The following is a 27,209-nucleotide window of genomic DNA, read 5'->3' on the forward strand; positions in this document are numbered from 1 at the left end:
GTTTCTTGAAAGATGTTTATAATAAACTGGAGAATTTCTTTTGTTGTTAACATGCTAGAGTGGGTTGCAATATAATTTTATAAGAATACAATAACCTGGATAAAATATGGACATAATCTCAATGAAAATTACAAAAAAGAGAGAAAGCCTAATATCATGTTCAATTGCACAGCCTTGAGTAAAGCCTTTTAAAAACTCTGCTTAAGTCATATTGCTTTTGCTTTAGCCAGAATAACAATTCTATGCTCCCCCTGTTGCAAAAATATTCCCCATCAGTGTCATTCTCTATTAGCATCAATGAGAAATGTGCACAGATCAAAGGAAATAGAGATGCTGAAATGCAAAAAGGGATGGTTTTTATAGCATGCAAGAAGCACAGAGAGTCATTAGGAAGAAGAAAATTCTAGGGGCCCACAAATTCTGCTGTCTAAGGGCTGTTCTGCTATAGCCTTAAGTACTTAGCCCTTTGAGTTGGCAGAAATAAATCTCATACTTCCTCAACCAAATTTTCTGGTAAGTCTTTCATTGCCTCCCAGAGATTAGTTGTCATAGCCCAAGAGTGTCAGTTATAGAACATCATCTAAATGAAAAGGTTTCAGTGCCTTTTCATGAAGGTTTGCACCACCAAGCTTAGGAGCTCCTGTGTGATTCAGTAGAGCCAATGGAAAGGATGTGATTAAGGTTAGACCAGATCCTGCAATCTTTACTTAAGCAAAATGTTGTTGACTTCATCCTTTTCACACTAAATTTTAAAGGGAGGAAATCCTGCACAGATAAGAGGCTATAGGGAATCTTCCTGATTCTGCTGCTGACTTTTGTGGCCTCTGCTAAGTCATATAATTGTCCCATTTTGAAATCAGGTAAATATATCCTGTATTACAAATGATCCCCTTGGGTTTAGATCTTCAAACACATTGTACATGTAAAGCACACAGTACATAAGACTTGGCTTCTGCTGCCACTTCTCCTGCATTAATTAACCTCTTGAATAATCTCTTTCCTGCAGTGTATTTGGCTTCTCTTGTTCCCCACCACAGAATACATATTGGTCCTGGGTACTTCTGAAGCAGAGTGCTTTCAGTGACCATGGCTGATTATTTAAGAGAAGTATTCTTCTACCCTTCAGCTCATACAGTGCAGACAGCATTGCTTATCTCGGCGTGGGTTGGATCACTGGCGGCCTGGTGCCACATGATTGCTGAGATTTTCTTTCGATGATGATGATGATGGTGCAAAGCTACTTGAGAAACAGGAAAGGCTTATGGTTATCTAAGACTGAGGGAAATTTCTGGAAGTCATGTTGTTAACTTCCAGTGAAAGCATAATCTTTGGCACCCATTCTACCTGCTTGCCTTTTTCAGGCACCACTTATAAATTTTACGCTGAGAGCTGCAAAGCCAGCTCAGAGATCTGGGTTCCCAGGTGTTCACAGATGTAACAGAAATGGGAAGCTCAGGTTTCTTTCTCCAGCTTTGAAAATCCCATCCTTATCTATCATTATAGGCTAAGTGCCGACAATGTGCTGAGTGCCAGACAGTGCAGATCAGGACAGTCCTTGCCCTGAAAGTGCTTACTCTGTAATAAGTAATCTGCCTGAAAGTCTGGAATTTGAAAATATTCATTCAAAGGACAGTTTTCCTGTTCCTCTATGTCGACAAAGTGGGAGGGTATTGTTTTGAGCAGGAACTTGACATAGGATTGACATTTGTGCAACTGAGAAGGCTGTGACTTGGCCTTATCTGCATGTACTCAGCCAAATCAAGCTTTCAGCATTACACATTGAGCTCAGTGTATGCTCCTGAATCAAGCAATGAAGGCAGGCGCTCCTAAAGCTGCTCCAGAAACTTAAGTTTCCTTCACCTGAAAAATCCTTTTGTCTTCTAGGTTTCAGGAGTGCATTTCCCATTGTACAATAAACCAACCAGCCCCATTGTATATCAGGACGAGTGACCTTGGCGGTCTCTTTTGGGAAAGGGGTCTAGATGTGCAAGTGAATTATCTGCAGTCTGGTTTCCATGTCAGAGCTGTGAAATTTTAAAGGGCTGCTTTTGGGTTTTGATTGCTGGGAAATTTGCGCCTTCTAAGCTGTGCTCCAGGCTGCTGTCCTGCAGCTTCAGCCTCACAGCAGGCCGGGGGCAAATTTATACATTGCAAGATTGTACTTGATGAACATTTACCCTGTCTTCTTTTTCATCTTATAATTAAGTACCGCATCATTCAAGCCAGTTTTATATGCATCAAGCTAGCTAGGAAAGGTAGGCTAGTCAGCTTTTTGCACAACTAGCAGGTTTCCTCACTAGTCTTAACCCATAGGTGCTGTTGGCCCTTTCTTTGAGAAAGGAAAAGGAAGCTGAAATACATCTGTTCAGTAATTTGTGGATTCTGGATCTGGAACAATCAGGTCTTCCTTTCTCCTGGACGATTTTAAATTAAAAGCTATGCCACCCTCTGTTAGAAGAGTTGTTTCCTCCACAGTACATAACAACGGGTGATGATTTAAGTTCCCAATTTCTTAAGGCAATATTGATCTCCACAGACTTTGAGTAACATTGTACATATGATATACAAAGGAGCGGTGAACATTTCTTTCCTTGACTCTCTGTGATTCCTGAATATTTCCATTCAGTCTATATAATTTCTCTCTCTGCGAGATGAATAATCCCTCCCCCCGCCACCCTCCCCAGTCTCTCCTTAGGTTGTGAGATGTCCATAGGAACATGAATATCATTTACACATTCAGGCTGACACTCAGAACACAACACATTCAAAACTACTGAGTTATGCCTGCTTTCCCATCCAGACCACAGGTTGCTATCTTTACCCCCAAGAAGGAACAGTTTGTATAAATACGTAAAATCTCTTGCTGGAATTGTGCCAAGACTTGTGTATTTACAAAATCCCACAGCAGATGATTTTTGTGTGATGACACATTTTCAGTAATAAAAGTGTCACTAGAGAACTGAAAACCTTTAATTACTTCCTTGGGCCTTTTCGAAGGATAAGAAGAAATCACCCTGATTTCCAGCAGTGTTGGGTTAGAATCTAGGAATAACTCTGCAATTGTAAAAGGAATAAAGCATTAGCAAAGGTGAGTATGTTCTTCCCCAGAAGCTGTTAAAACAGGCTGGACAAACCTCTGCCAGGTATATTTAATTTTGTTAATTTAGACGGACTGGCTCACCCCTTAGCATCATTGCCTGCCCTACATTTGTGGGATTTTGTTTCTTTAAAATAAAATCATTCAATGGGACTTAGTAAATCATCTTTGTCTCTGACTTTTTCATCACAATTTCTGTGGGATTCAATAGAAAAATTTAGATGCAATGCTGAAAGAGGCTTCACAAATTGTAGATATTTTTCTCATGGAGTCTGGGAAGTATTTTTTACTCTAGGGAGTAAAAAATAGGCATCTTAAGGGAAAGAACCTGTCCTTTTTTAACTGATAATGCCACTAAAAGTCATGCTTCCTACTCACCACATTTTCCAATGTCACATTTCTCAGCTTTGGCAGTGAGAAGGCAATGGCTCCCTTGATATTTCAGCACTCTTACTGGCCAGCAGTTACATTTCTAAGGGATAGCTCTCATCTTGCAGATCTAGCTTCAGGTTGTCATGAAGATCAGCAGAAGTAATTTTTGAAGCTACTCTCTTTGAGGGGAATCTCTCTGGCCTTCTGCCTGCAATCAAGACACTGACACCAGTAAACACCCAAAGCTCTAAAGAGAGAAAAAGCAAAAGATCTCTTTCTGACTCCCAAGTTAAGTTACTGCCTTACTGAGGGAGCCACCCCACTGAAGTTCATAGAGTTTAAACATAAAGTGTATCTAAGGCCCTGAGGAGCACTACTGCCTTCAGCACAAGAAAGACCATACATTCTAGAGAGGGGTTTTCCAGTGTATTTTTAAAAAAATGAATCTTTTTCTCTCTGAAGCTACAGTGAGTTTTCTCACTATTAACTTTGCAAAATCCTGCCTGACCCTACTACTAGCATGTGCTGCCTCCCTGGTGGCCCAGAGAAGGAAGCTGCAGCCCGCCCACCACACATGCCGAATCTTTGTTTCAGCACACTGTTACCCTCACCTCTGTAACTGACCCACCGATGATGGCCAAGCTGCCAGCTATATGCTGCCCTCTCCCACAGCTTCAAAAAAAGATGCTTATAAAAATGAGACATAGAAAGGAGAAGAAGGGCCAGCCCCTTTTCCTTAGGCTATATGCAGTATGTAGTTTCCTCCCATCTGGGCATGCGTGCAGAGAGAAGCAACACTGTCTCTGTGGCCAAAGCCCATCCAGTTGGCCTGGACAGTCCTGTCTCGACCCTTTCTGACTGAGTGTGCTCAGGCAGTGACATAGGATGTTCATGAGCTGTGCCATCTGGACAATACCCACATTTTTCCTGTGGACCCCTTTAGCAAGTGTGACTACAAAGCAGACTACAAAACAAAAATTTCTCAAATATAAAAAGGAAAAGACCAAAGATTAGAGTTTGGCCTTTGCAAGAAGAAGGAAGAGAAAATATGGTAGTTTCAGCAAGTGCTTGCTAGGAGAGCTACTTCATGGCACTGAGCCAGGGCTGCTTACTTTGTGCTGTGGGGTAACCTGGAGAGAAGTCCAGCTCTTAAGAGTCTGGATGAAACAAACCTCACCACCACCTCTTGACTCTATCTTTCCCATTTACATTTCCTATAGCATCCTCTTAGTACCGCATTGTGCACCAAACAGCACAGCATGGCCACTCCATAGGTGGCAGTCTGCCATGTACTGGCAATCAAATCAGCAAACATACGTACAACTGGCAAGGTTTTATCCTTGCTGGCCTAATCCGTTCACCCACAAGCGTAGACCATACCAGTGAAGGAAGGGTTTCACTTTCAAGTGTTGCTGCAGGAGATATGAGTTATTAAAGATATTATGAAGCTCTGACTGGAACTTGGGACACAGGCTTGTTAAATGCAGAAAACTCATTTTTCTGCATTCAGAAAATTCAGGTGAAAATTCATTTTGGTTTATAAACCTAATTTTCTTGCCCTGGTCCCATGTTAAAGTCATTCTGCATCATATCCCCAAAACCCCCTTCTATCACATGTGATCATAAAGAGACCGAATTCCAAGGCAAATGTCTGCAGCAATAGTCACTAAAATATTTTAAACTGAAGTGAATCAGGAAGTGAGCCTTTTTCTGCTTATTTTTGATAGTAAACTAGAATTAGGGAAATTATATTTTTTTTAAATTTAGAAATTCACATTCATTGTGTCATCTTCATTATAACTGGTGTGGTCATTGAACACTGAGATTGCAGCAATCCATAAGTGTAAGTTGGCATCAGTTGTTTTTCCAGACAAGTTAAATTTATGAGGTTATTATATGCTTGTTTACTTCATATCTAATTACAAATCTGGACAAAAGTGGTCATAGTTAAAACTTCAGGAACTTTTGGTCTAACTGCAGAAAACATCCTTGAGGCTGCCAAAACACAAACTAGATAAGCCTAAGAAGAGCAAAATAGAGATTCCTGGTCATTATGACATCAAAATCAGAGTAATTTTCTTTTAAACCCCAACGCTTCTAGGTAATTTCTAACATATTTATATACTGCACAAACCCAATAAAACCAAAACTATGTATACACATACTTCAGTTTCTTTTAAATATTCACATGATAGACACTGCAGGTTGTTTATTAAGAAAAATGTTCCCATGAGTGAACTTGTTCAACTAGTTGCCCATGGTAAGCCCTGTGACTGGAAGAAATCTGGAAGAGGAATAGTTTTAAGATATACTGGAAAATGGTGACTCTTCCTAATTTATATTTCTGCAAAGCGTATGATCCCAAGATGAGAAAACAGACATACAAGATAAAGACTGTATGTAGAAATGTTACACTGGAAAAGAATTGCATTTAAAGAAATAATTTCAATGTTATTTTAGAACAACAATGTAATTTTTCAGGAAAGGACGTTGTAGCCATATAAATCCCAAAGACCTCCTAAGTGAAGAGCCAGGATCGAAAGAGAGAGGTGAATGACCAGTCATTCACTGCCTCTTCCTCTTCCGCCTTACTATCAGTTCCATCTATAACATCACTTATTAAAGTCACGCTATTGTTCCAAAAAGGAGGTGGTGGCATGGTTCCAGGTTTACACTGCCAAAATGTTATCCAATCCAAATGAGAAATGAAATTGTAGAATTAGTTTTCTTCCCTTGTCTGTTCAAAAAAATTGGTTTTGGACAAACAAACCAGCAAAATTACATTAAACATGGTTGATAAATGAAGTACAGAAGAGCGCATGGAGTAAAACCCTGGCTACCATAGGTACTTTAAAGTAGTGTTGGTTCCATGCACTGTTATTACGCATCCTTTGCTGCAAACTGTATACCTTTCACAATTTTGAACCTCCTGTGTGTTTCCTTATATTTTCAATCAAATTATTACATACTAGAAATATGCATAAGGGAAATTATTCTACACATTTTATGGTGTGCTGTTGCTTGTAGCAGTAATTGAAGTACCTTTTCCACTTATGAAAGTACTAATTTTATTTGGTTTTATTGCTTTTCTAGATGCAATTATTTATTTAGTGTGTTTTGGCTTTATTAAATTATGTTTACTATAGGAACATCATAAAAATGTATGAAAGCAACACATCAGCCACTACTGCCCAATGACTTGTTTTGGGGAATCTAGTGTTATTTTTCATATCCAAACATAATAGAATAAAGTAAGAATAAAGAGATAATCTACACTGGAAAACAATGCAATTTTGAGATAATATAATAAAACACCTGGACAATATGATTTCATAAATCTTAGTTCTAAAATTTACATGAGCTGGGCGTTGGGTTGGCTATTTTAGGACATGCAGCATTTTCTAAATGGAAACATAACATGAAATACAATTAAACAGCAAAAGGGAAGGCATATACAAATTTAGCTTGCCCTGAGCAACTGAATGCTACAGAACAATGCAAATATTCCTACTTCAAAAGGTGCACTGGGTCAGTCATAGGAAATGTAGAGTTTTACTCTGGCAGTGACCAACAGCTTGTTTGCAGTTTTATCAGATTCATTTTTAGGAGGCTTTTCACATTCAGTGTATCATTCTGCGCTGAGGGTCTGAGGTGACACTGAAGTTGACAGCAAAACTTCCAACACCTTCAAACACAGACTAGATGTGCTATCACACACTGAAAATAAAATCTTCAGTATTTGCTGGTGTTGTTGTGATGTCCAGCCTCAATTTAACTCCTGTATTAGGCTCTGTGCTATCTACTGAATAGATGGGCAAGTATAATTTTGAAATCTCAAAAGGAATCTTTAACATATTGTAAAAGACAAAAACAACTTAAATGCCTAGAAACTAAGACTAATACTCTCAGGCTAGAAAGAAGAGGGGGAATATAGAAAATTAATTAAACATCAGAGCAGTTGACAAAGGTGGTTTTTTTAACTCTTTAAGCCAAAGGCAGGATAGGACAGATGTCTTTCTAGACATTGTGGTTCACTTCAGTCCCCATAATGTACAAAGAAATGTGTGATTTCATTTGTTACATACAAGATGAGGCTGGGATCCACAGGAAATCCTTTTGCATCATCACACCAGAAAATTCAATGAAAGCAGGAAATTTTCTGTGTAGTCAACAGTGGAACATTTGATAGTGCATGAATACCAGAAACTAAGATCAACTAGAACTACCCATGCAAGAAGGGGAGGGAGGGAGGGAGGGAGGGAGGGAGGGAGGGAGGGAGGGAGGACCATGTGAATAATCAAATGCAAAGGTTACAGTCCTGCAGTTAGCCCTGCAGATGGCCTTCACTCACAGGCAAAGATCAACTGCCTTCAGTGATACCACTTGCAGCAGCTGCTGTAAAAAGTATTTCAGGACCAGATCTACAGAGAAGAAATAAGATTAAATTAATGCTGGAAAAGTGTAAACTGATCCACCCAGAGGGAAACAATCTGAAATGCAGAGTCTGAGCAACTGTCAAAGCAAAATGAGAGGATTCCAGAGCAGTGCAAAAGACAGGAAGCAGGGGAGAACAGGGACCGATTTCAGAGGATATTAGATGTTTACCTTTTTAGCCAGGAGGCAATATAACAATTATTCAAACACATTTCAAAGAAACAGGAATCATTTATGTTAAATCAGAAAGAAATAAATAGCAGTAAATAAAATATAAAGGAAATTCTTTGCCTTGGAAAATATTGTCAGTTTCTTCATTATAACATTTAAATACCGTGTGGAAAATCTTGATTTATGAACTTTGAGTCAATTTTCAGTTTACAATTGGCAAAGCCTTCCTTGATCTCAGAGATGCAACTTTTACTATAAGGTATAGCCCTGTGACTGCAAAAAATTTGCATGGCTGAAATATTTTAGGTTTTGTTTTAATTGCCCTTTTTAGGCTTAAACTTGAGGACACAGTTATACTCAGGTAGAACAGTACCCAAGATGATAAAACCCCAGATTCTCCAGTCCTTCACTTGCACAGGGCCTTAGCACTTCACCCTTCTTCAGGGAGCACAGATTTTAATCTTCTACAGATGAAATGAAATCCTTTTCAAGTACTAAGGCCCCACATAATAATCTACAGCAACTCTTTTGTTTGTTGCTTCATTTTCTGAGGTGAATTTGACATGAACAACCCACTCACAAGTGATGAGCCAACACACACAAAGGAACACAAGACAAGGCTTTCCTCCTCTAAGCTACCACTCTAAGTCTGGATGAAGTCCCCAACAGCAGTAAGCAGTGCTTCTGTCACCCATGTGAAATTTGTCCCGTCAATTTTCTTGCTAACTTCTCCCTTAGCTAAGTTTTACAGTTTTAATGCTAAAACTCAGCTACTGTAATACATCAGACAGCTTGGGTGGTATGGCCTTTGCTCTAAACTCTGAACTCATCTATAACATGGCAAAAGTGGTGAAATCTCATTGGAAAGACAGTGGCTCAAATCTATCAATTTTTGCTGCCGCCTTCATATTTTTAACAGGTTTCTTGGTTCTGTTAAGAAACATTATAAGAGATACTGTGACATGGCTGTGATTAGAGATGTAACTGGTCCAAGGTTTACAGCTGGGAAGCAAATTTGGCATATATATTTCAAATTGTGAAACTGCAATAACTAAAATTAAATTGAGAAATTTAGGATTAAAGAGGCTGAACATTTTGCTAACACATATATTTCAAATCTCCAATATTTTAATTGTCAAATTAAAATGTTCAGTGCTTGAGAAACAAGCAGAAATTAGAAATGAACCTGAAAATCCCACTATTTCCTGTTACTTGCTTTTAATATGATTTTTATTTCATCTTCTGTGAACTAACTAATGCAGACTAAACTGATTAACAGCACAGTGGAATTAGGATGTGTGACAGAAAAAATATAGCCCATTCTATGGAATATTTACCTTTAGTGGTAACAACATTATAACTAATTTGCTGGTTCTGTTTCTAGCCAAAAATCACAGAGGAGAATTTAACATACGCTGAACTTGAACTTATGAAGCCGATTCAGGAAGCCAAAGGCATTCCCAGTACAACAGTCTATGCACAGATACTCTTTGAGGAGAACAAGCTGTAATAGTTCATGCCTGTATAAATGTCCTTTGTGTTCTATTTAATTCTTGCTGTGCTGTTTATTAATAAAAATCATAAAAATGCCCTATTTTTTTTAATTTCCATTCATGCGCTTCTATTTTCCTATGAGACTTCTAAACAAAATGTAGTTGAAAGTGATGATAGAAAAAACAGCTGGTCTACGAGTGACATCCCAGGGACACCCTTCCAAGTGTTCAGCCCCTCTGTTTCTATTGGACTGAAGTTCTACCTGGGGCATTTTCAATACTAAACGCTGTTCCTTCTTTGATGCTAATTTGATGAGTTCAGCTGTAAACATCAACATCTCTGCACGCCTCAGAAGGACTAGTGGCAGGATTCGTGCACATCAATCTGCTTCTGAAGACAAAGACCGCTGATCAGGAAATTTCTCAATCTAATGCTGTTTTTCCCATCAGAAAAATATTAGCTCAGTAAAGTGGAGACTTTTTTCTACAGCAAAGAAAAAGCTGAAATTACTTTTTCTGATTTTTTTTCCCCTCCAGAAATAGTTATAAGAAGGATTTGGTTTCTATATTTTCAAGTTCACTTTCTAAATGACGTCATCCTTAAAAACTTATGTTACTTTTAGTAAAGTTCTTAAGTGCTTGAAGTCAAACATTTCAAAATAATCCAAAGGAAACATTTGTAGTGAAACCCCATTGATTTAAGGAAGAATTTATAGCTTGGGAACGTTTTCCATGATTCGATCTTTTTTTTTAATTCTGACTGGGAATAGGAAAAGCTTGATGGTGAGTAAGACTTTGACAGAGCCAGGACGCTCTAGCCTTTTGGCCTTGATTTAGACTGGTGCTCCCAAGCCTGCAAAAGTTTCCTCCTGTGGCCGACACTACTGAGCTGCTGATCTAGAGGAAATATCACACAGCTTTTCTTTTAGCATGGAGCAGACTCTGTCAACACCCCGCTCACTTACTTTAGAGTTATTTATTTGGAAAGACCAGGGTTCAGGAAATAGGGAAATGAGCTTAATGTGAGAACACAAAATATTCTTCCTCTTTCTCCACCTCTTCATAAATGAGAAAGGATTCTTCCTTTTCCTTTATACACATTCATGGAAAATGGGATAATCTGCAGCACCTTGAGCATTTCAGTCATGAAGGGTAGCTGGACTGATGTTTTCAAGCTCCTAAATCTCCAATGCCCAAATTCCACCAAAGCTCAGGGAGAGTTGGGTACCCAACATCTTCCAGTCCTTGGGAAGCTTTAGCTCCTGAGTAACTGCATTGTTAACAGAGACATAAAAGCACAGGCTCTTTAGCTCACCATCAGGTTGTGGAGATCTGATACTTGGCAAGTGCCAGGTTCTTTCCAGGTCTGGGAGGGACCACGTTGTCTGCTCATTCAGCAGTATTTAGTGTGGATTTTGGAGCTGCACTTGCAGGACTGGGTTTTGAAATCCTAATCAAGGTGATCCAAGTTGCTTCCTCCTTTACAGGTCAGGCTTTTGTAGTGATACAGCAACTTCTCACCAGGGCTTAGAGCACAGCTGGGAACCACTGCAGGAATACTCATGTCCTCCTGCATGGGAGAGCAGGAGAAGAGGGACAGGGGTGACAATGCAGGGATGGGGTCATGCAACAAAGGAAGGGAGCACATCACTGTCTTTTGGAGGGTTTCACCAGAATAAGTGAGTCTGTATAAACTGGGTTTTAACTTTTTTGAGTGGTGGTAAAGATTAGACAGCATACATAATTTGTTATAGTATAGCCAGGATGTGAAAGTGTAAAATGTGGTCTCCTGCTTCCATGTTAGATAAAAATCTCTTGTATAAAAAAAGAATTTAAGAAAAGCTTGTCAGGCTGGCTATTATGTACAGTACTAATTCCAACTCTAGTCCCTTATCAAAACAGTTATGTCTAGACAAAGGCCAGCTTTTATCAATAGGTTTGATAGTAATTATTTGCATTTTTAATGTTTGCATTTGTGAGCTGTCAGGAAAATGTTTATTTCACCTTTTCATTATCCTAGGTATGTAATCACCCAGCAAAAGGGCATGGTATCTTTTCTTGTTCTCCGACTGGGTGATGGACTTCCAATGACAACAGCAATCAATTCATTGACCAAAAAGAAATCGGTGCTAAAGAATGATCAAACATTCAGGGATCCATTTTGGAACAGCCAGAGTTTGACTAACTATTCAAGAGAGAACATCTCTTATGCAGACAGCTGTAAGGAAGACCTTAGAAAAGTATAGAACTTAGTGATTCCTTTGAAATTAAAAATAAAACCCTAACACATTAATGAGTTGACCACTTTGTTGTGAAAATTTCTAAAGTTTGGTACATAAACATTCCTTTTACACACAACCGGCCATTGTGCCCATTGTTAGAAAAATCCTCTACTGTATGTTTATGCCCAGTATTTTAATGAATATAATTCTTTGTGTATTAATATTCTATATATTCTTGTTTATGCTTGATATCTAATTTCCCAGAATAATAGTTAATTGAGCTAAATAAATTACTTTTTTTTTGTGAGCTAACTTCTCTTAGTCTGTATAGGATTTATTGCTTGCTAGAGAACGATTTAAGTATGTGTGTTTATCTTGTACACAGCATTTAGACAATCCCAACAGGTGGGAATTGAATTTTTCATTCTGCAGAAAATTCCATGATTTAAAGATGTTTTCTATTTGTGACTGACTTCAAGATGACAACAAAATCTTGAAAGGCAACAGACCAGCTGAGTTGAAAGGAAGCCAGAAATACTACTTGGGAGAACACCTGTCTTCCTGAGCAGACATTTCTTATGCCTTTTCTGATGCAGATTTAATAGTGTCAGAACACATCCTTGGAGAAAGAAAACCATTTTTCTTTACCTTGCAATTAATTGTACATCTTTAAGTATCAAAGCAACTCACCTGGAAGACTACAGAGAAGAAAATTTCATTGAGTATAATGTGCTCTATCGGGAGAAATGCAGAATAAGTTGGATTTAGCTCCTATTAACAGGAACCATAAGGCCATATTAATCTCTGGCCTAGTTCCCTCTGGCTTCAGCAGAACAGCAGCAGAGCTGAATGTGGACCACTGTTCTTTTACAACAGGAGTTCCCATGAAGACTCTTAATACCTTATCAAGCAGCAGCTGGACTCTGCTGAGTCATACTATTTTGGTTACTCCTCCTATTGTCATTGGTAAAACACGGCCCAGTGCTGAAATTTTAACAAATACAGCTCTATTAGCTTTACACAAATTTAGTATCAGATTGTTAAATGTTAATGTACTACACCCTATAGCTTTAAATAGAATTAGAGATGTTTACAGCTTTGGTTAAATGCATCTTGTTCCTCCACATTAAATTTTATTACTAGAGTTCTCCATCAGCAAACAGGAGTAAATCATATTAGTGTCGTGGGCTGTGTGGGGGTTGATTCTGCAGCCCAAGGAAAAGGTGTTTTATTACTCTTTATTACAACTTTCTAATTGGTAGGTGTGGTCAGAATGTCATTATCTCTGTAATTACAAGCAAATTATTTGTCTTAGGAAAACTGTAACATAATTGTGGGGTTCTCTCCATTAAGAAGTTCAATTAGCTTGTGTCCTTAGTCAGGGTTTGGCCAGGTTGTGCTGGCACAGCAGGTCTCAGACCAAATGAGGTTTCATTTGACGTTTGATTTGTAGGTCAAATTCTGCTTTTTGAGGACTCCTCTGAAACATCTCTAGTGAGTGACATGAGGGTGCAGAGATCCTTTTTGGCTTCAGTCTAACCTGCTGGAGTAAAACATAAAATCCTAAATTCCACTCTTCTGGGTTTCCTGCACTAATCTGAAATACACTCATTTGGTGCACTTTCTTTCCACCACCTGTTTTGACACCATTTTACTATCTTGGTTGGGAGGCAAGGTAGATCCAAAGACTGCATGTCAATAGAAGACTCTGAGTTTGTGTTATTCCTCTTAAAATAAAAAGAGAAAATGGATCTGAACAGATTTTCAGATGTCTGCTAGAGAACAGATGTTGAGATATCAGCTAGTCTATCACTTGGTCTCAAGGCTGGACCAAGTCAATCTGTCTTAACTTGATAAGAGGTTGCTCTAACCCAGGGCTCCTCAAACTATGGCCCATGGGCTGGATACGGCCCCCTAGGGTCCTCAGTCCGGCCCCCTGTATTAACAGAACCCCCCTGACCAGCCCCCGCCCCCCCCCGCCCCCGCCGGGGGCTGGGGGGGGGAAACCAAGCAGCCGCAGATGACTGCCTGCCACTTCATCCACGCGCCGGCCCCCTGGTTAAAAAGTTTGAGGACCCCTGCTCTAACCTCTTCTCAGACATTTAGTGATAAGATTCCACACTCCTCCACCCGTTTCCACAGCCCTAATCATTCAAAGTGTTTCCTAGCATATAGACTATATCTTCTTGCCTTTTCCTCAGTAGACATTTTTCCTCTTAACAGCCTTTGCCATATTTGAATACTATTGGAGGGAAGATTGAAAAAAGAATTAACAACCTCAATTCTCTCAGTCGTACCTCTTGTAAAGAACAAATGATTCCCAATACTGCTTCTATGGGAAAGATGAAGAAATTATTCCAGAGAAAACCGCCCTGGAAATTCGGGGAATGGTTAGTGGGGTTCTGAGCTGGATTCCCAAATGCCATTCTGACCACAGCCCACAGAGGTCTGCTGAAATACCTGCACAAAACACATCATAGCTCCAACATGCGGCTTTCAACAACCCCTTTCCCTGGCTGCCCCAGCTTTTTCAGCAAACTTCACAGCAGTTTCGTATTCCAGCATTTCCATCCAGAGGCTGAATGCTGAAGCAATGTGTTCTGCTGACTGCATAGCAATAGGTAGGGCAAGAGAGCTAGTTGTCTTGGCACCATATTGTGTTAAGTCTCTCTTATTCCTCACCAGTGTTTCTGGGTTGTTTGCAAACCCCACAGGAGGCTTTTCAGTCTTTGACCATCCCCATCAGAAATGTTCCGGCAGCCCTTTTTGAGCTTCCAGCTGAAGACCTGCTCAGGTTTTCATTTTAGTGCATAATACAGCAATTGCATTTCTCCCTGCTGCGCAGGATCTGGGACTCTTCTGCATCTCACACCAGGGAAGTAGGAGGGCATGTGCCCAGAGTCTCCAGGCAAACTCACTTGGGCTTTGGTCCTGTCTAGGGAAAAACTTTGGGGAAAGGGACTTCTGAACTCTCTGTGTGCCTGTTCCCTGTGTCCCTCTCGAACACAAGCTGTTGAGTCAAACTCAAACTTTCCCTCTTGGATTTAATTTGAGTTAAGCCATGTTAAAATCATATCTGCCTTGTCTGCAGTAATATTTTACCATAAGGAAGCAAATGATACCACAACGGCACATTAGAGCTCTGTACATAGAGTAGCACAAGACAAGATCACCTTTGGGGGCTTCTGCCTTCCCATTCTGGGCTGGCATAGTCTTGGGCACAGCTGACAGCAGCTACAGTATGTAGCTACCCACAGCCCCATATCTTTCTTTGAGAAATTAGCTGTTGACTCTTATGGATTATCCTCAGGAAAGAAGAAGCCTGCAGGAACTTCTCTGACTGCTAGCAGTTCTCTCCTGACAGCAGGGTCATGGTGGGGTGCACAGCACAGAACCAAGACATCAGGTAAAGTATACAGGGCAAAAAACACATGGGGAAGGACAACAGTTAACACTTTCAGACATGCTAAATGGACACGTGTCCCCCCCCACCATAAAAGCAAGCAAGGAGTCACTGGGTACTATTCAGTGGTGCTACACCACTTCTTCTACCTCTGATTCTGCCTGCACAGCATAGGAACTAGAAGGGAAACTGCTCAGCATCATCTGTGAAGGGATTTTTCAGGCAGCCAGTTAAAACCAGCTTTACAAATCTCATTCCCCTGCACTAGTCCTGTGGGAGACAAGTAGGTGGAGAATCCTGGCCTCAGTACTCAGATCGGAGAGGATCAAGAAGATTGACAGCCAGCCAGCACTATTCTATAGGGCACCTCTACGACTTAAACAGTCCTGCCTTGCAATGGCACTCTGCTCTCACGGGAACATGTGCCCTTCAAATCCCCCAGGTAAACACAGCTATGCTCGCTTCTACTTCCTCTCAAAGAGCAACCAGAGGATAGAAAAGTTCTACTCTGCCAGAGAACTAACTCAAAAGCCAAAATTAGTAAATCACTGTGCACATGATGACGGCAAATGGCAAAGGTTACTCCTATGTATCACTATAAAAAATAACATTAATTGGGATGCTTTGCAATTTCCTGTACAACCCATAATTAGGTTAGATAAGAAGCTAGCACTGTCTAAGTGCTATAAATGTCTAAATTAAGTTATTTTGAAAGTGCTCGGCACTTTGACATTTGAGAGTTCAGAGTAATTGGGGTATTGAAATAAAATTGCTTCTGTTATTTAAAAGGTCATTATCTTCTTCGAGTAGATATATAAGAACTATTTTCCACTCTACTGAGCTGTTCTATTTGGTACAATTAGACCTGCTTGAGTAGATTTCTAGTGGGCCTCCTCCCACTTATCACAGCCCCAGCACTGCCACAGGGAAGGGCCTGGAATATACGGCCCAAACATGGAGTATATCTTCAGCTCATAATCTGGCTCTGAAGAGCCAAGAGCTGCCCAGAGCTTCAAACAGGTGCCCACCATGACCACCACAGACTGCTGCACCCAGCAAGGTGGCAACTGAGTCCTTACACAACCAAGGTCAACAAATGTCAGGTTACAGGCAGAAGCCAGCCTTCCAGGCAGGCAAAGGCTTTAAAGCAAATCAGGATTTCACCTTCCCAACCAATTTACCTCATGGTCTGGCAGCAACTCTGGTTATTTCAATAACACTGCTGGAATCCCTCGATTACAACATGCATGGTCTCACTGTCACAATAAAGATACATTTTTTACTTGCTTACCAGATCTCTGGAACTGTGAAAAAGAAGGGAACCTAAATGACTACATCTTGACTGCATTTTATTTTGGTTACTCCAGTGGTGTCAGTAAAATAAGGAGATATAAAGACATAGACATTGGCAGAGGAGATTTAACTTATTAGCAGCTCTCCACTGGAGACTGCCACAGCCAGGAGACTGTGAGGACTGGACATAGCACAGGAGTGGTCAAAAAGCCTGTCACTATTCATTCCAGTGGCTTAATACCTGTGCTCCCCCCATGGAAGGTGGCCATCCCACCAGAACTGGAGCAGCTGTGGGAGCATGACTCTTTGTTGCTCCTCCTGGTCAAGGAACATATGCACAATGCAGAAGCAAAGTCCTTAGAGCCTCCTGTCCAAGCTGAACAAGGAGAAAATTTCTGACCTGAAACAGGGCAAGTTCCCATGCTGCTGCTGTTGCAGTCACCCACACAAAGACAGCTTCTCCCCCATCAGTAAGAGCTCACAATGTTCTTTCCACCACAAAGGACGCATGTGCCATCCTCAGCTCCAGCCACCCAGCCAGTACACTCGCTGTTGCTCGGTCGGTGACTGCCCCACACCGACAACCCTCCACATGCATAGGGCTGCAACACTTGAGTGTGGAACACATCAAGTGATCACTGAACACAGGCACAACTGTTCCCATCACAAGGCCTACATTTTCTCAGTCCTTATTACAGCAAATATTACTCATGGTCACCAAGATCCCCACGTATTGCTGAAGGCTGCCTGGTTCTGGATACCAGGTTTCCATAAGACATTGAAGTTCAGTGCAGAGGAACAAGGGAGTTTCCTTTTAAAGCTTCATGCAGCAAATTTCCAGGAGCCTTCTGACACTTTGGAAGAACTCTGATGACAACCTGTTCACAAGGCAAAAAACATAGGGAAGGCTGGCATTCCTCCACCAGCCCTGTTCCCTCTCACAACTCTCCTATTAGCCTGGCTGACTTCAATGACAGCAATTCCTATGCACACATCTGAAGAGTGACACCAGTAACGCAACAACCAGTCTGCTCCCTGAGTGATGTGTGTGTTCATAGGCAAACAATCACTCCAGCTACCTGGTTCAGAGGTGCTCTTAGTACCAAACAGGAGGAGACAAGAAAGCTGGGATCAGGTCCAGAGCTTTTCTGGGCTTCTTTTTCAACTTCCTTGGGATGTCCCTCCTGAAAGATGAGACAAAAGCATGGCAGACCACATTTTCATACAAAAGGGAGCATATTCCTGAAAATTATTTTAACTTGTATGGCACTCAAATAACTTCCCTTGTGAGAGCCATAGGCAACCATGAATGAGATTATCTTCTTGTCAATACCCTCCTGTAACAAGCTTTGAGATCCCTGTATGAAAAGGACTTGGGAACCACAGCGCACAGTGACAATCAGAGGGGAAAATTCCCTGTGGGAATTACAGATTGGTTTGCATGGATTTCTCAAGAGAGGTTTGAGCAAACACTTTTTTTTATGAGGATGCAAAAAGGCCTTGCAGTGCACAGGCAGTTCTGCAAATATTGCTTAACTGGTGTTCATTAGACAACAGAAAGCCACAGAAATCAGACAGTATTTAATGCTCACTGTTAACATTTATGAGGCTTCTATTGCTGAACAAGGAAGCAAGATGGTCTGTGCAATAACCAAATAAGTGTAATTAAGGCATTTTAGTGTTTATGGGCCTCAATTAAACTGATTTTTAAAGTCACATAAAGGTTGTGCTGTTCCACATTGCTCTTCTTGGTTTCCCTACAGGGCAGAGTTAAGACCGTGCCTTATTTCTGCATTTCTTATCCTAATGGGATTGGATTTCTTTAAAGGGTAATTCTCACCCAGAGCTACTACCCCTTGCAAAGCTACTTCTGAGGTAAACACTCTGTTGATGTTCACATTGAGCCATTTACGGTAACAATGAAGCTATGCTGCAAGTATATTTGCTGTGGAATTGTTCATTTGCTTTTCAAACATATTCTAGATTTGCTACCCCTACATCCTATGCAACCATTAGAGATTCAGCATCACACCAGTATACTCACCAAGTAGGCACCACTAGTGTCCCTGAGCTAGTACCAAGTCTTGTCTACGTGCCAGTGAAAGCCACCTCCACATCTAGAGCCTACAGAATTTCATGGACGTTCATAATTTACCAAGTACACAGGTGACCAACACAAATATAGAAGTATATGCATGTAAGAGAATGAGTTTCAGCTAACTGTTCAATCATATATTGCAAATTTATAGCAAAATGTTCATGTCACAGGGACTTGCCTGCAGAAAAATGACCAGGTAGCACTCTACCACTTGCACACACTAGCTGTATCAGACCTAGGAAATACGATGACAGCAACATGCTTAAATTTGTGCCTTAACTCCGCAAGGAAGGGGTGGTGCTTTTGATACTCACAATATGTATTTCTTTTCATGACTTACAAGTCTGGGGGAAAATCCTCTAGAGCTAGAAACTTTCTCAACCAAGCACTGCTGTACAGCAAATCACTCATAATCAGAATTTTCACCAGGAAAAAACTGCGACCTACTTCTATCCATTTGCCTTTTGTATTCTCCCAAATTACAACTCCCTGAACATTAGAACAAGCTTGACTCAGGAAGACATTAATTCCTGACCTGCTGACTTCCATTCAGACTTGCACACTCGATTTTTCCTCTGTAATCCAAACCAATAGCTAATGCACCTTGTCCTTCTCTTGAAGGTGTAAGAGAACATGAGGCACAAGGAGATGAGCCTGTCAAATCCATGCATGGCTAGCCTACAGTTGGCCTCTTCTTATATCAGAATCAGGTTGATGTCTACAGCATTGGAGCCAGGCTGTAAAGTAGGTGTCAGTGCCAGGTCTAGGAAAGGGACTATCTGCTATTGGCAAAGACAGGCTGCATGAAAAGGCTAAAGGAAGAGGCACAATTATCAAGTTATGAAGATGCTTACTAGGTAAATGAAAACACAGGTAGTGAGCTGCTTTCATGGCTCTTAATAACATATCACAGTTCAGTAAAGCTGTATTCACAGTTGACAGGAGTCCAAGTCTTGCTGTCCATGTTTCCAAATTGCAACTTATTTTTAAGTAATGTGCAGAGGGAAGAGAAAAGAAGCAGTGTACGTAATTTTGTTGAATTCTGTGACAACTGACCTTTCCCCAGTCCTCAGGAAAAGGAAAGACAGGCACGGTCTACCTTTGCTCCACAGGGCTAATTTGATTGCAAAAACATTGGTGCATTTTGCCCTGCTTTCAGTGCATGTTTCACTGAGCACAGAAAGGACAGTATTTGAGTCATCAAGTCACGCACTTGGAGGTTAAAAAGGATAACCAGCCAGGTCATCTGTGGAGACATAACACAGCTTTCCTTATATGTCTGCATCATGAGCTCTAATCACCTCCAATTACCACATTTTCCACAGGCTATTACCTCACTCACTGTGGAGGTCAGACAGAGCTGTGGGGTGGGTTGGGGCAGGGACACGTCTCAGCACTCTGCAAGGAAGGAAGCTGTTTGCTATAGGAAGTTGCTCATTCAGCAAAATAATTCAAAAGAAGAGTCCTGAACAAAGCAGTGCCCTACAGGAAGAAGAAAGTTGATGGTGTAGTTAGAAGACTGGTAAAAAAACCTGTCTTCCTCTCCAGATTCTTCCTAAAAATGCTAGCAAGTCTCTAGCACCAAGGTTGTGGCATATAGCAACTCCTCAGCCTCTGGGCGCCCAGTGCAGCACACACAGGGCTTCACTACTGCAGTGCTAACCAGTCCCAGTGCAATGGGAACCAGGGAACTCTCCTGGCTCTGTCTGTTCAAGGGTGTGTTTGGCGGTATGAACACAAAGGCCTTCATGACCATAATGTTCTTTGTGTTCTTTCTGGTTCTGCCCTGATCTAGACTGTGGTGTTCAGGAAGCTGCTCTTGTTAAGTGGTTACTCAGCCCTTCTGTGTGTAAGATAAGATAATTTCTTTACCAGGTCAAGGACAGGCAGGGGAGAGCGGGAGTAAAATTACCAGTTTAGCTCCTTCCAATTCTCATAAAATAGTAAGGAGCTTGATTTTTCACACTTTTTCCATTTCCACTAGGGACACAAATAGCACTTACATTTACTGCACTATGGCCTCAGCCTTCTTATACTACAAATACTCTCTTTTACCATGCAGGGTGATTGTGAAGGTAAATCCTGCAGTATGTCTCATATACTGATATTCCAGAGAACATCAGGACAAAGGTAAGAAAGAAGGCAGTGAAGGAGGAGAATGAAAGAATATGTTGGCCACTTGTGTCAGATTTTCATCCTTACCCATTCCATGCATTTTTCCTACCTTGCTCACTACAAAAAAAAAAAACAACAAAACCAACAAAAAACCAACAACAACCACCAAACACAAAAACCCAAACAAGTCAGGCATTAGGAAACTAAGGATTGCACCATAACACATGTTCACAATGGGGCTGGTTAAGGGCAACACTACCAACCTGGGGATTGCTACCTTCACTTTGCAAACAAAATAGCTTCTCAGAAGGCATGCATACATTTTCATGCAGACTCAGGGAAGTAGGAAGAGTAGAAGCAGAGGTAGTAACATACTTGTATGTTAATAAGAACAAAGATACTATGACAAACTCACCTGACATCTGTCTGCAGCTTCAGTATTTTCTGATTTCATGATAATAAAATTAGAATGTTAATTTTATTAAGCTACGTTGATCTTTGGCATAATCAAAACACTTTAATTTGCTAGCTATTATTTGTGAAATACAATGTATAAAGCCAAATTCAGTATCTAAAATAACATTTAAAATACAAAACTTTTCCCAGGACAGATACTGTAAAATCTCATTGTCTGCGTGCATGTCTGTCAGTGTCTCTCTCACTAGTTGGGAGTCCATTTTCTAATTTCAATCAGACTTGACTGCAGGGTCAGTCCAACAACTCCTTTGAGATTCAGTCCCCAGCCATAGGCTTCCAGTTTTTCTGGTTCTGTCATGTTTTGAAAGGTAATTTTCTCTCCATCCAAAAGGCTGAAAAACTAAGAGTTCTCGCCTATTTCTTCCTATCCATCCACAGACCAGCAGTAGACTCTTCCCCAGTCATCACCAACTAGGAGTTTGGAGGAATTTCTTGAGAAAGAAAGAAAAAAAATATGTTTAAGAATAAGACACAAATAGGATCAAGACTTTCTCCTGTATGTGTAGCAATTAGGAGGATGCAACATTCAGGGGAGCAGATTATCTTTAAGGTTAAATTTGAAGAACAATGATATAGAATAGACAAAGATTTGTACCTCAAAGACTGAATCTAGAATTGGACACAAACTTTCCTGGAGTTTAGTGCATTAGTTGTGGATAATCTAGCCAGATCAGAAACTCTTACCATTCTCTGAGACTCTGTGAATGTTACATAATCTGCTTGTGCAAGTTTGGACTTGTTAGCACATAAATTATGGCTTCAGCCACTGAAAACTCTGCTGCATGCAATGCCACCAACACTAATGAAACTAACCGTCCCACCTCAAACTTTTCTATTTTCAACACATATAAACATCACACTCACTAAGCGCTCTAAAGCTGAGCGTGCAGAATATAGAAATCATTTTAGCATCTATCAAAATGCCAACACTTTTGGAGAGAAAGACAGCAACTGCTTTACAGTATGTCATAACTTCCTGGAGTAGGAGATAACAACAAATATTACAGCTAGATAAAACTGCAGGAGGGGGACTGAGTAAACTAAAACACTGCTGGCTGTGCAAACAGAGTGGATTTTAACAACTGAGTTGTCCTTTGGCCAAAAACTTCCTGTTTACATTTTAAGGAGATAGTATCTCCAGAAACTGCTAGGATACTGTTTTTTCTAAGGTGCAGAAGCAGTGTAACAACTACTGATCTCTACAACTATACTGGCCAAACCCTACTGTTGCTTCTGAGTTGCCTCCTATCTGACCATTGACTTTCCCGACATCCTTCAATCAATACAGTTACCAGGCCAGCTCCCAGAGTGACTGCATTTGGTTAAGAGTGATTTGACTGAGATACAAAAAAGAAAAAACAAAAAACCCTACCAAATGACAACAAAAAAACTCAACAACAACAAAACCCAGAACCCCAAACCCCAGCACTAATACCAACTCCAGAATAAAATGAAAAGCTCTGCAGATTTAGGGCAGAGCAGTGGTGGCCCGAGGCTGGTGCGATGCCTTCTGCTGGGCACCGGCTGCTAAGCCAAGGGAAGGACAATACCTGGATACAGCCAGTGCTGTCACTGCTGGGCTGGTCTTACTTGGTTTTCCAGTCAAGGCAAGGCTGGGATTCAGTTCCCGACAGAGAACAAGATGTTTTCCACACTTGTTACCTGTTGTGTGGTTTAAAAATAAATATTTAGAAAGTGTCTGGGGGCAGCATGGATGGGATTGTTATTATTTACAGTCAGCAAGTTGTTAAGTTGAGAACAAATATATTTAATCTCTGCCTGTGCTGTTGCAAAATAGGCCCATCCCAATTTAATTTGTGGCTATGATAGTTACATGTGCTGACGTGCGGCTGTATCAATTGTGTGCTAAATTGGATTTGTGTATTATTGCTTTCTAAATTGCATGCCTAGTTCAGCAAAATTGTTCATCAGTTTTCACTGGCTCTATGCTTAATAAGATGTCCCACAATACCTTGCTGCCAGGATATAATACAGCCCATAATTGCCTAGTAAAAAAGAAATTACATAAAGCTCTGGTATTATCAACTTATCTAAATCTGCTCATAACAGAACCAATAATTAAATGCTGAGAACATTTCACATACACACATACATACACACACACCTAACAACATAACTCAATCATAGTTACTTTGGTCTTTTTAATGACTGTGGTTTGTATTAATTTTATTTTCTTTAATGCACATAATGAGATGTGGGAATATTTGGCCATTTAAAATAATTCTGAAGTCATCTGAATCGTTTAAGGGAGTGTGTCACTGCTTTGATTACACCTCTTAGCTCTTTATTAAAGAACACTGGTGCTGTATGCATTTGAAAACTTGCATCCTTACAGTCATGTGCAAACAGGTGTGTGTGTCTACACATCACCAGGTGCCTGGGTCAGTGCATGTCTTACATGACCCTCTCTGAAAAAGGCAGAAACAGGAGCATTCTGCTGTGCTCCCATGGGCAGATTTTAAGTCTCTGCTTAGAAACCAGTTTAAGAAATAAATTCTAAAAATAGTTAAAAACTCTGTTTGCTCAAAGACATGCCTATGCAATTGTACTTGAGTATATATGTACATGAAGGCATCTGCCACAGCAAGTTATGGACAAGAACTTAGGAAATTCTTAAAACATATCGGATGTTTCTATATGTAAAAATAATCTGCAAAATGACTACAGAATACTACACAGGTTTTTGAAGGAATGTTGAGTCTTTTGGTTTGATTTACAACAATCTCTGATTAAAGACCACAATGAAACCAAATACATAGCTACCACAGCCAGCCTGTCTCACATCTGGCATCTCTGGTGTTCTTGCACCTTCCTTAGAATCATCTGGTTCTAGCTACTCTGAGACATGACAAAAGGTAGGATGGGCATCTGGTCTGGCGTTTCCAATATGCCTCTGTACATATAAATATTTTCATATAGCATTCTAAGTAGTGTAGATGCCAAGTTCCATGAACAGCACTTCTGAACATCTCAGTGGTAATGCCCAATTACTCTATAATATATTTTTATGCAGATGTTACATCTATAGCTTTATATCTATGCAAATCGTGTGCCTAAAATTGAAGTAATAGAGAATGCCTGTAATGAGGATCACAGGAAATAAGTGGTGTAAATTATACATACTAACACCACAATTTCTTTCCCTTATAAAATGTGCTGGGAAGAGAAGAGAGCTGTGCTATTTAGGATGTGCCTTTAAAGCTCCCTGGCAGGTTTCAGCTCCCGTATTTGTTAGAACAGAGAAGTAAGCCTGAGTTGTTTTTAATACCAGTCAGCACCGTACCCCCATCATGTTATTAACCTCAACTCTGTGCGAAATCCAGGGTATCAGCTTTGGCTTGGCACACTTTTGAATAAACAGCTCCAAGCGCTAGGGCCTGCTGCTGGCCTCCCACCAGTTTGAAGGGCCTCTGACCCCATTTAAGGTGGCAAAGACAACAAAATTCCCTGTTCCATCCCAGGGTAGGATCTGGCAGTGCCCAGTCTGACATTATGCTAGGATACTTTAGTACAAGCCATCAGCAAAGGTGCCAAGGGAATGGGCTTTCTGGAACCAGGATAGTTCATTAGTTTCATAGGTTTATGCAGAAAGGTGATCTATCAAGCTTGACAGAACCCACAACAGAGCCTATGAAGAAGCATGTAGCTTCATTCAGGCAGGATGTGCCCATGAGACCAGTGGCTCAGGGGCACTCCCAGTCTCTAAGGTAGGGCAGTGGCTACCCACTGCTGCTGGTTACTTCTGCAGAAACGCTGCACCAGTTACCTGCACCATCTCCCCTTCACACCACTGCACTCACACACCCTCTTCTTCCTCACAACCAAACAAGGTCTGCAGGACACAGTCACACTGCAGTGCACAGCCCACCCTGTGGTCATACCTGTGTTGCCTGGCTCTGCCACTGTGTCTCTCTGCGGTCTCAGTTCAGTAGCTTGCTCTGGAGTATTGGTGTATTTGATCTTCCACAGCTGTGCCGGCAAGGAGGTAAAAATGTAAAAAGCATGGATTATAACAATGCAACAAGAGAGAGATGTGGCTGTCTGCTTCCCAGCAAGGGGTGGAAATTGGACTTCTAACATCAGAACAGGATTTCACAGTCATCTCCACCACTGTGCTGCAGGATGTCATGCTGGAGAACTGTATGGAGTAAGCTAGTGGGGTTGTGAGGCTGACATGCTAATGAGGATCCCAGTAACCCAGGAAGCTCTCCCACCAAACTGGAGGTGGAACCAGCAGTGAATTCCTGCTCCTGAGAAAGTATGATTTAATAAACCAAATCTCTGAAACCAGACTTAAACATATATCCAATGGGCAATATGATTTTTGCTTTCAAAACCACACCAGAATGAAAAACACATTTTCAAAACTTCTCCTGAATGGCAAAGACTCTTCCATTCAGGAGGATAAAAGTTGATAGAAAGCAAGCATTGTACTGTGATATTCATCATCTTCCCTGTGCTGCCCTGTTAAGAAAGTGGTATGGGCTTTTAGTAGCTCCATCTGTCCATTTAGGATGCAAAATTTGTCTGATCTACAATGAATCAGGATTCCTTTTCTTTTCTTCCATCCACCTACCCTCACCACTCCATCTGTGCTTCCTGTGATGATGATGCTGTGTGTATCCCAGTCCATCACTTCAGCAAAGCAGCAGCAAACAATATGGCACTTGGGGCTGCAGGTGGTGTTAACACTTGCAAGAAGCTGACCATTGACTGTCCACAGATATAGGTAAGATCCAGCACAAGTGATAATATCACCCTGGAACAAAGCAAGAGGCAATGTTTCAAAATCCTACATTTATCCTCCTCACAACTTTTAAGTGCTGGTTATAAATTACAGAGTTGCTCTGACTTAAATTCTGACTTTTGTTTTGCCTCTGGGCAGATGATATAAATCAGACAAAGGAAAAATGACATTTTTTTCCTCATTAAAAATTCTGACATTTTTATATCATAGAAACCCAAGACAACTATCTCAGATTTAGCAAGATAATACAGAAACAAAGTTTATTTACATCTTAAAATGAAAACATTTATTTAAATGTTCCCTATTTTCCAGAAAATCCAGGCTTTTAGTTGAAAAGCAGACTGACAGACTGACCTAGCTACTGTCAGAGGCAGGGACCGTGCACATAATGGCTAGCACAGTTTCCGGGCCAGGAGTAGCACTCTTCAGTTTTACAAATAAGCATTCTTTTAAACAAGGACATGGTGTTCACCTGCTTAGCTGTGAAGCCTTCAGTGATTTCACAATCCTCCTCTGCCCCTCACAGGGAGCTTAATGTCATCGCATTTGTAGACTTGCATTTGACCAATGACCAGCTCAGCACTCGGTGGCCTGCACTTCTGATGCACAAAACATCCTTTGCAACTGCATCTCTCATCTCCCTTCCACGCAGGTGCATACTTTTGCCACACACCGCATGTAAGGAGCAAATACACAGGTAATCCCTTAGGAGCAAGAAGCAGCAGAACTAAGAACCAATGCTGCAGTTTTGAAGGATCTTATTAAGAGTGCATTTTGATCAAGTTACTAACTGACCACCTGACCTTTCCAGCTTTGATGCATACTAAGAACCAGCTAAATAGAACATAATCAGCAAAGTCATCTGATTCTGGCACAGGCCAGTGTGCCCTTAAATTAGCGGCATGCATCTGGTTTAAATCAACCAACATGTACCTCCCCCCTGCCTGATCTGGGCCCAGGGCCCTTCACACTGCAGGGCAGAATTCTGAAGATAAAACAAGGATAGTGCATTTAAAACAGAGTTGCCAATAATTAAAGAGATTAAATTTCAGCTACCTTATCTTCATGAGAGTACATAATGTCCAGGCATTTGGTAATGATCTACAGTGTTTTTCTGGTCTAGACCAGGGATTTAAAACTAACTGAAACTGTTAGTAACGGGAAGCTTTTACAGTCCTCCATAGCATATAAACTTTTGGGGACAACATTTTATTTTGTGTCTACATGATACAAACATCATAAGGTTTGAATCTATAAATGGAGCTT

The 27,209-nt window shown here is 40.8% G+C and overlaps 2 protein-coding genes across 5 annotated transcripts in view; one reads left to right on the plus strand and one right to left on the minus strand.

The window, feature by feature from the left end:
• The window catches only part of VSTM4 (V-set and transmembrane domain containing 4), a 38,711-nt gene extending 26,692 nt beyond the window's left edge, over positions 1 to 12,019 (plus strand). Inside the window, exon 8 of one of the 3 annotated variants that reach the window (XM_040607284.1) lies at positions 11,588 to 12,019. In XM_040607284.1, the coding sequence (XP_040463218.1) occupies positions 11,588 to 11,644 (57 nt within the window). In that variant the 3' untranslated portion in view covers positions 11,645 to 12,019. The other 2 variants (XM_040607281.1, XM_040607282.1) reach the window with 2 other exon arrangements.
• A 9,181-nt stretch (positions 12,020 to 21,200) lies between these two features.
• WDFY4 (WDFY family member 4) overlaps positions 21,201 to 27,209 on the minus strand; it is a 144,536-nt gene continuing 138,527 nt past the window's right edge. For both annotated transcript variants that reach the window (XM_040606886.1, XM_040606885.1), the window contains exons 59-62: positions 25,773 to 25,955; positions 25,078 to 25,165; positions 22,726 to 22,837; positions 21,201 to 21,606 (exon numbers count right to left, since the gene is read on the minus strand). In XM_040606886.1, coding sequence (XP_040462820.1) covers positions 21,540 to 21,606; positions 22,726 to 22,837; positions 25,078 to 25,165; positions 25,773 to 25,955 — 450 coding nt within the window. In that variant the 3' untranslated portion in view covers positions 21,201 to 21,539. The remainder of the gene's footprint in view (positions 21,607 to 22,725; positions 22,838 to 25,077; positions 25,166 to 25,772; positions 25,956 to 27,209) is intronic.

This window comes from Falco naumanni, chromosome 9 (genome assembly GCF_017639655.2).
Source record: "Falco naumanni isolate bFalNau1 chromosome 9, bFalNau1.pat, whole genome shotgun sequence".
NCBI lineage: Eukaryota > Metazoa > Chordata > Aves > Falconiformes > Falconidae > Falco > Falco naumanni.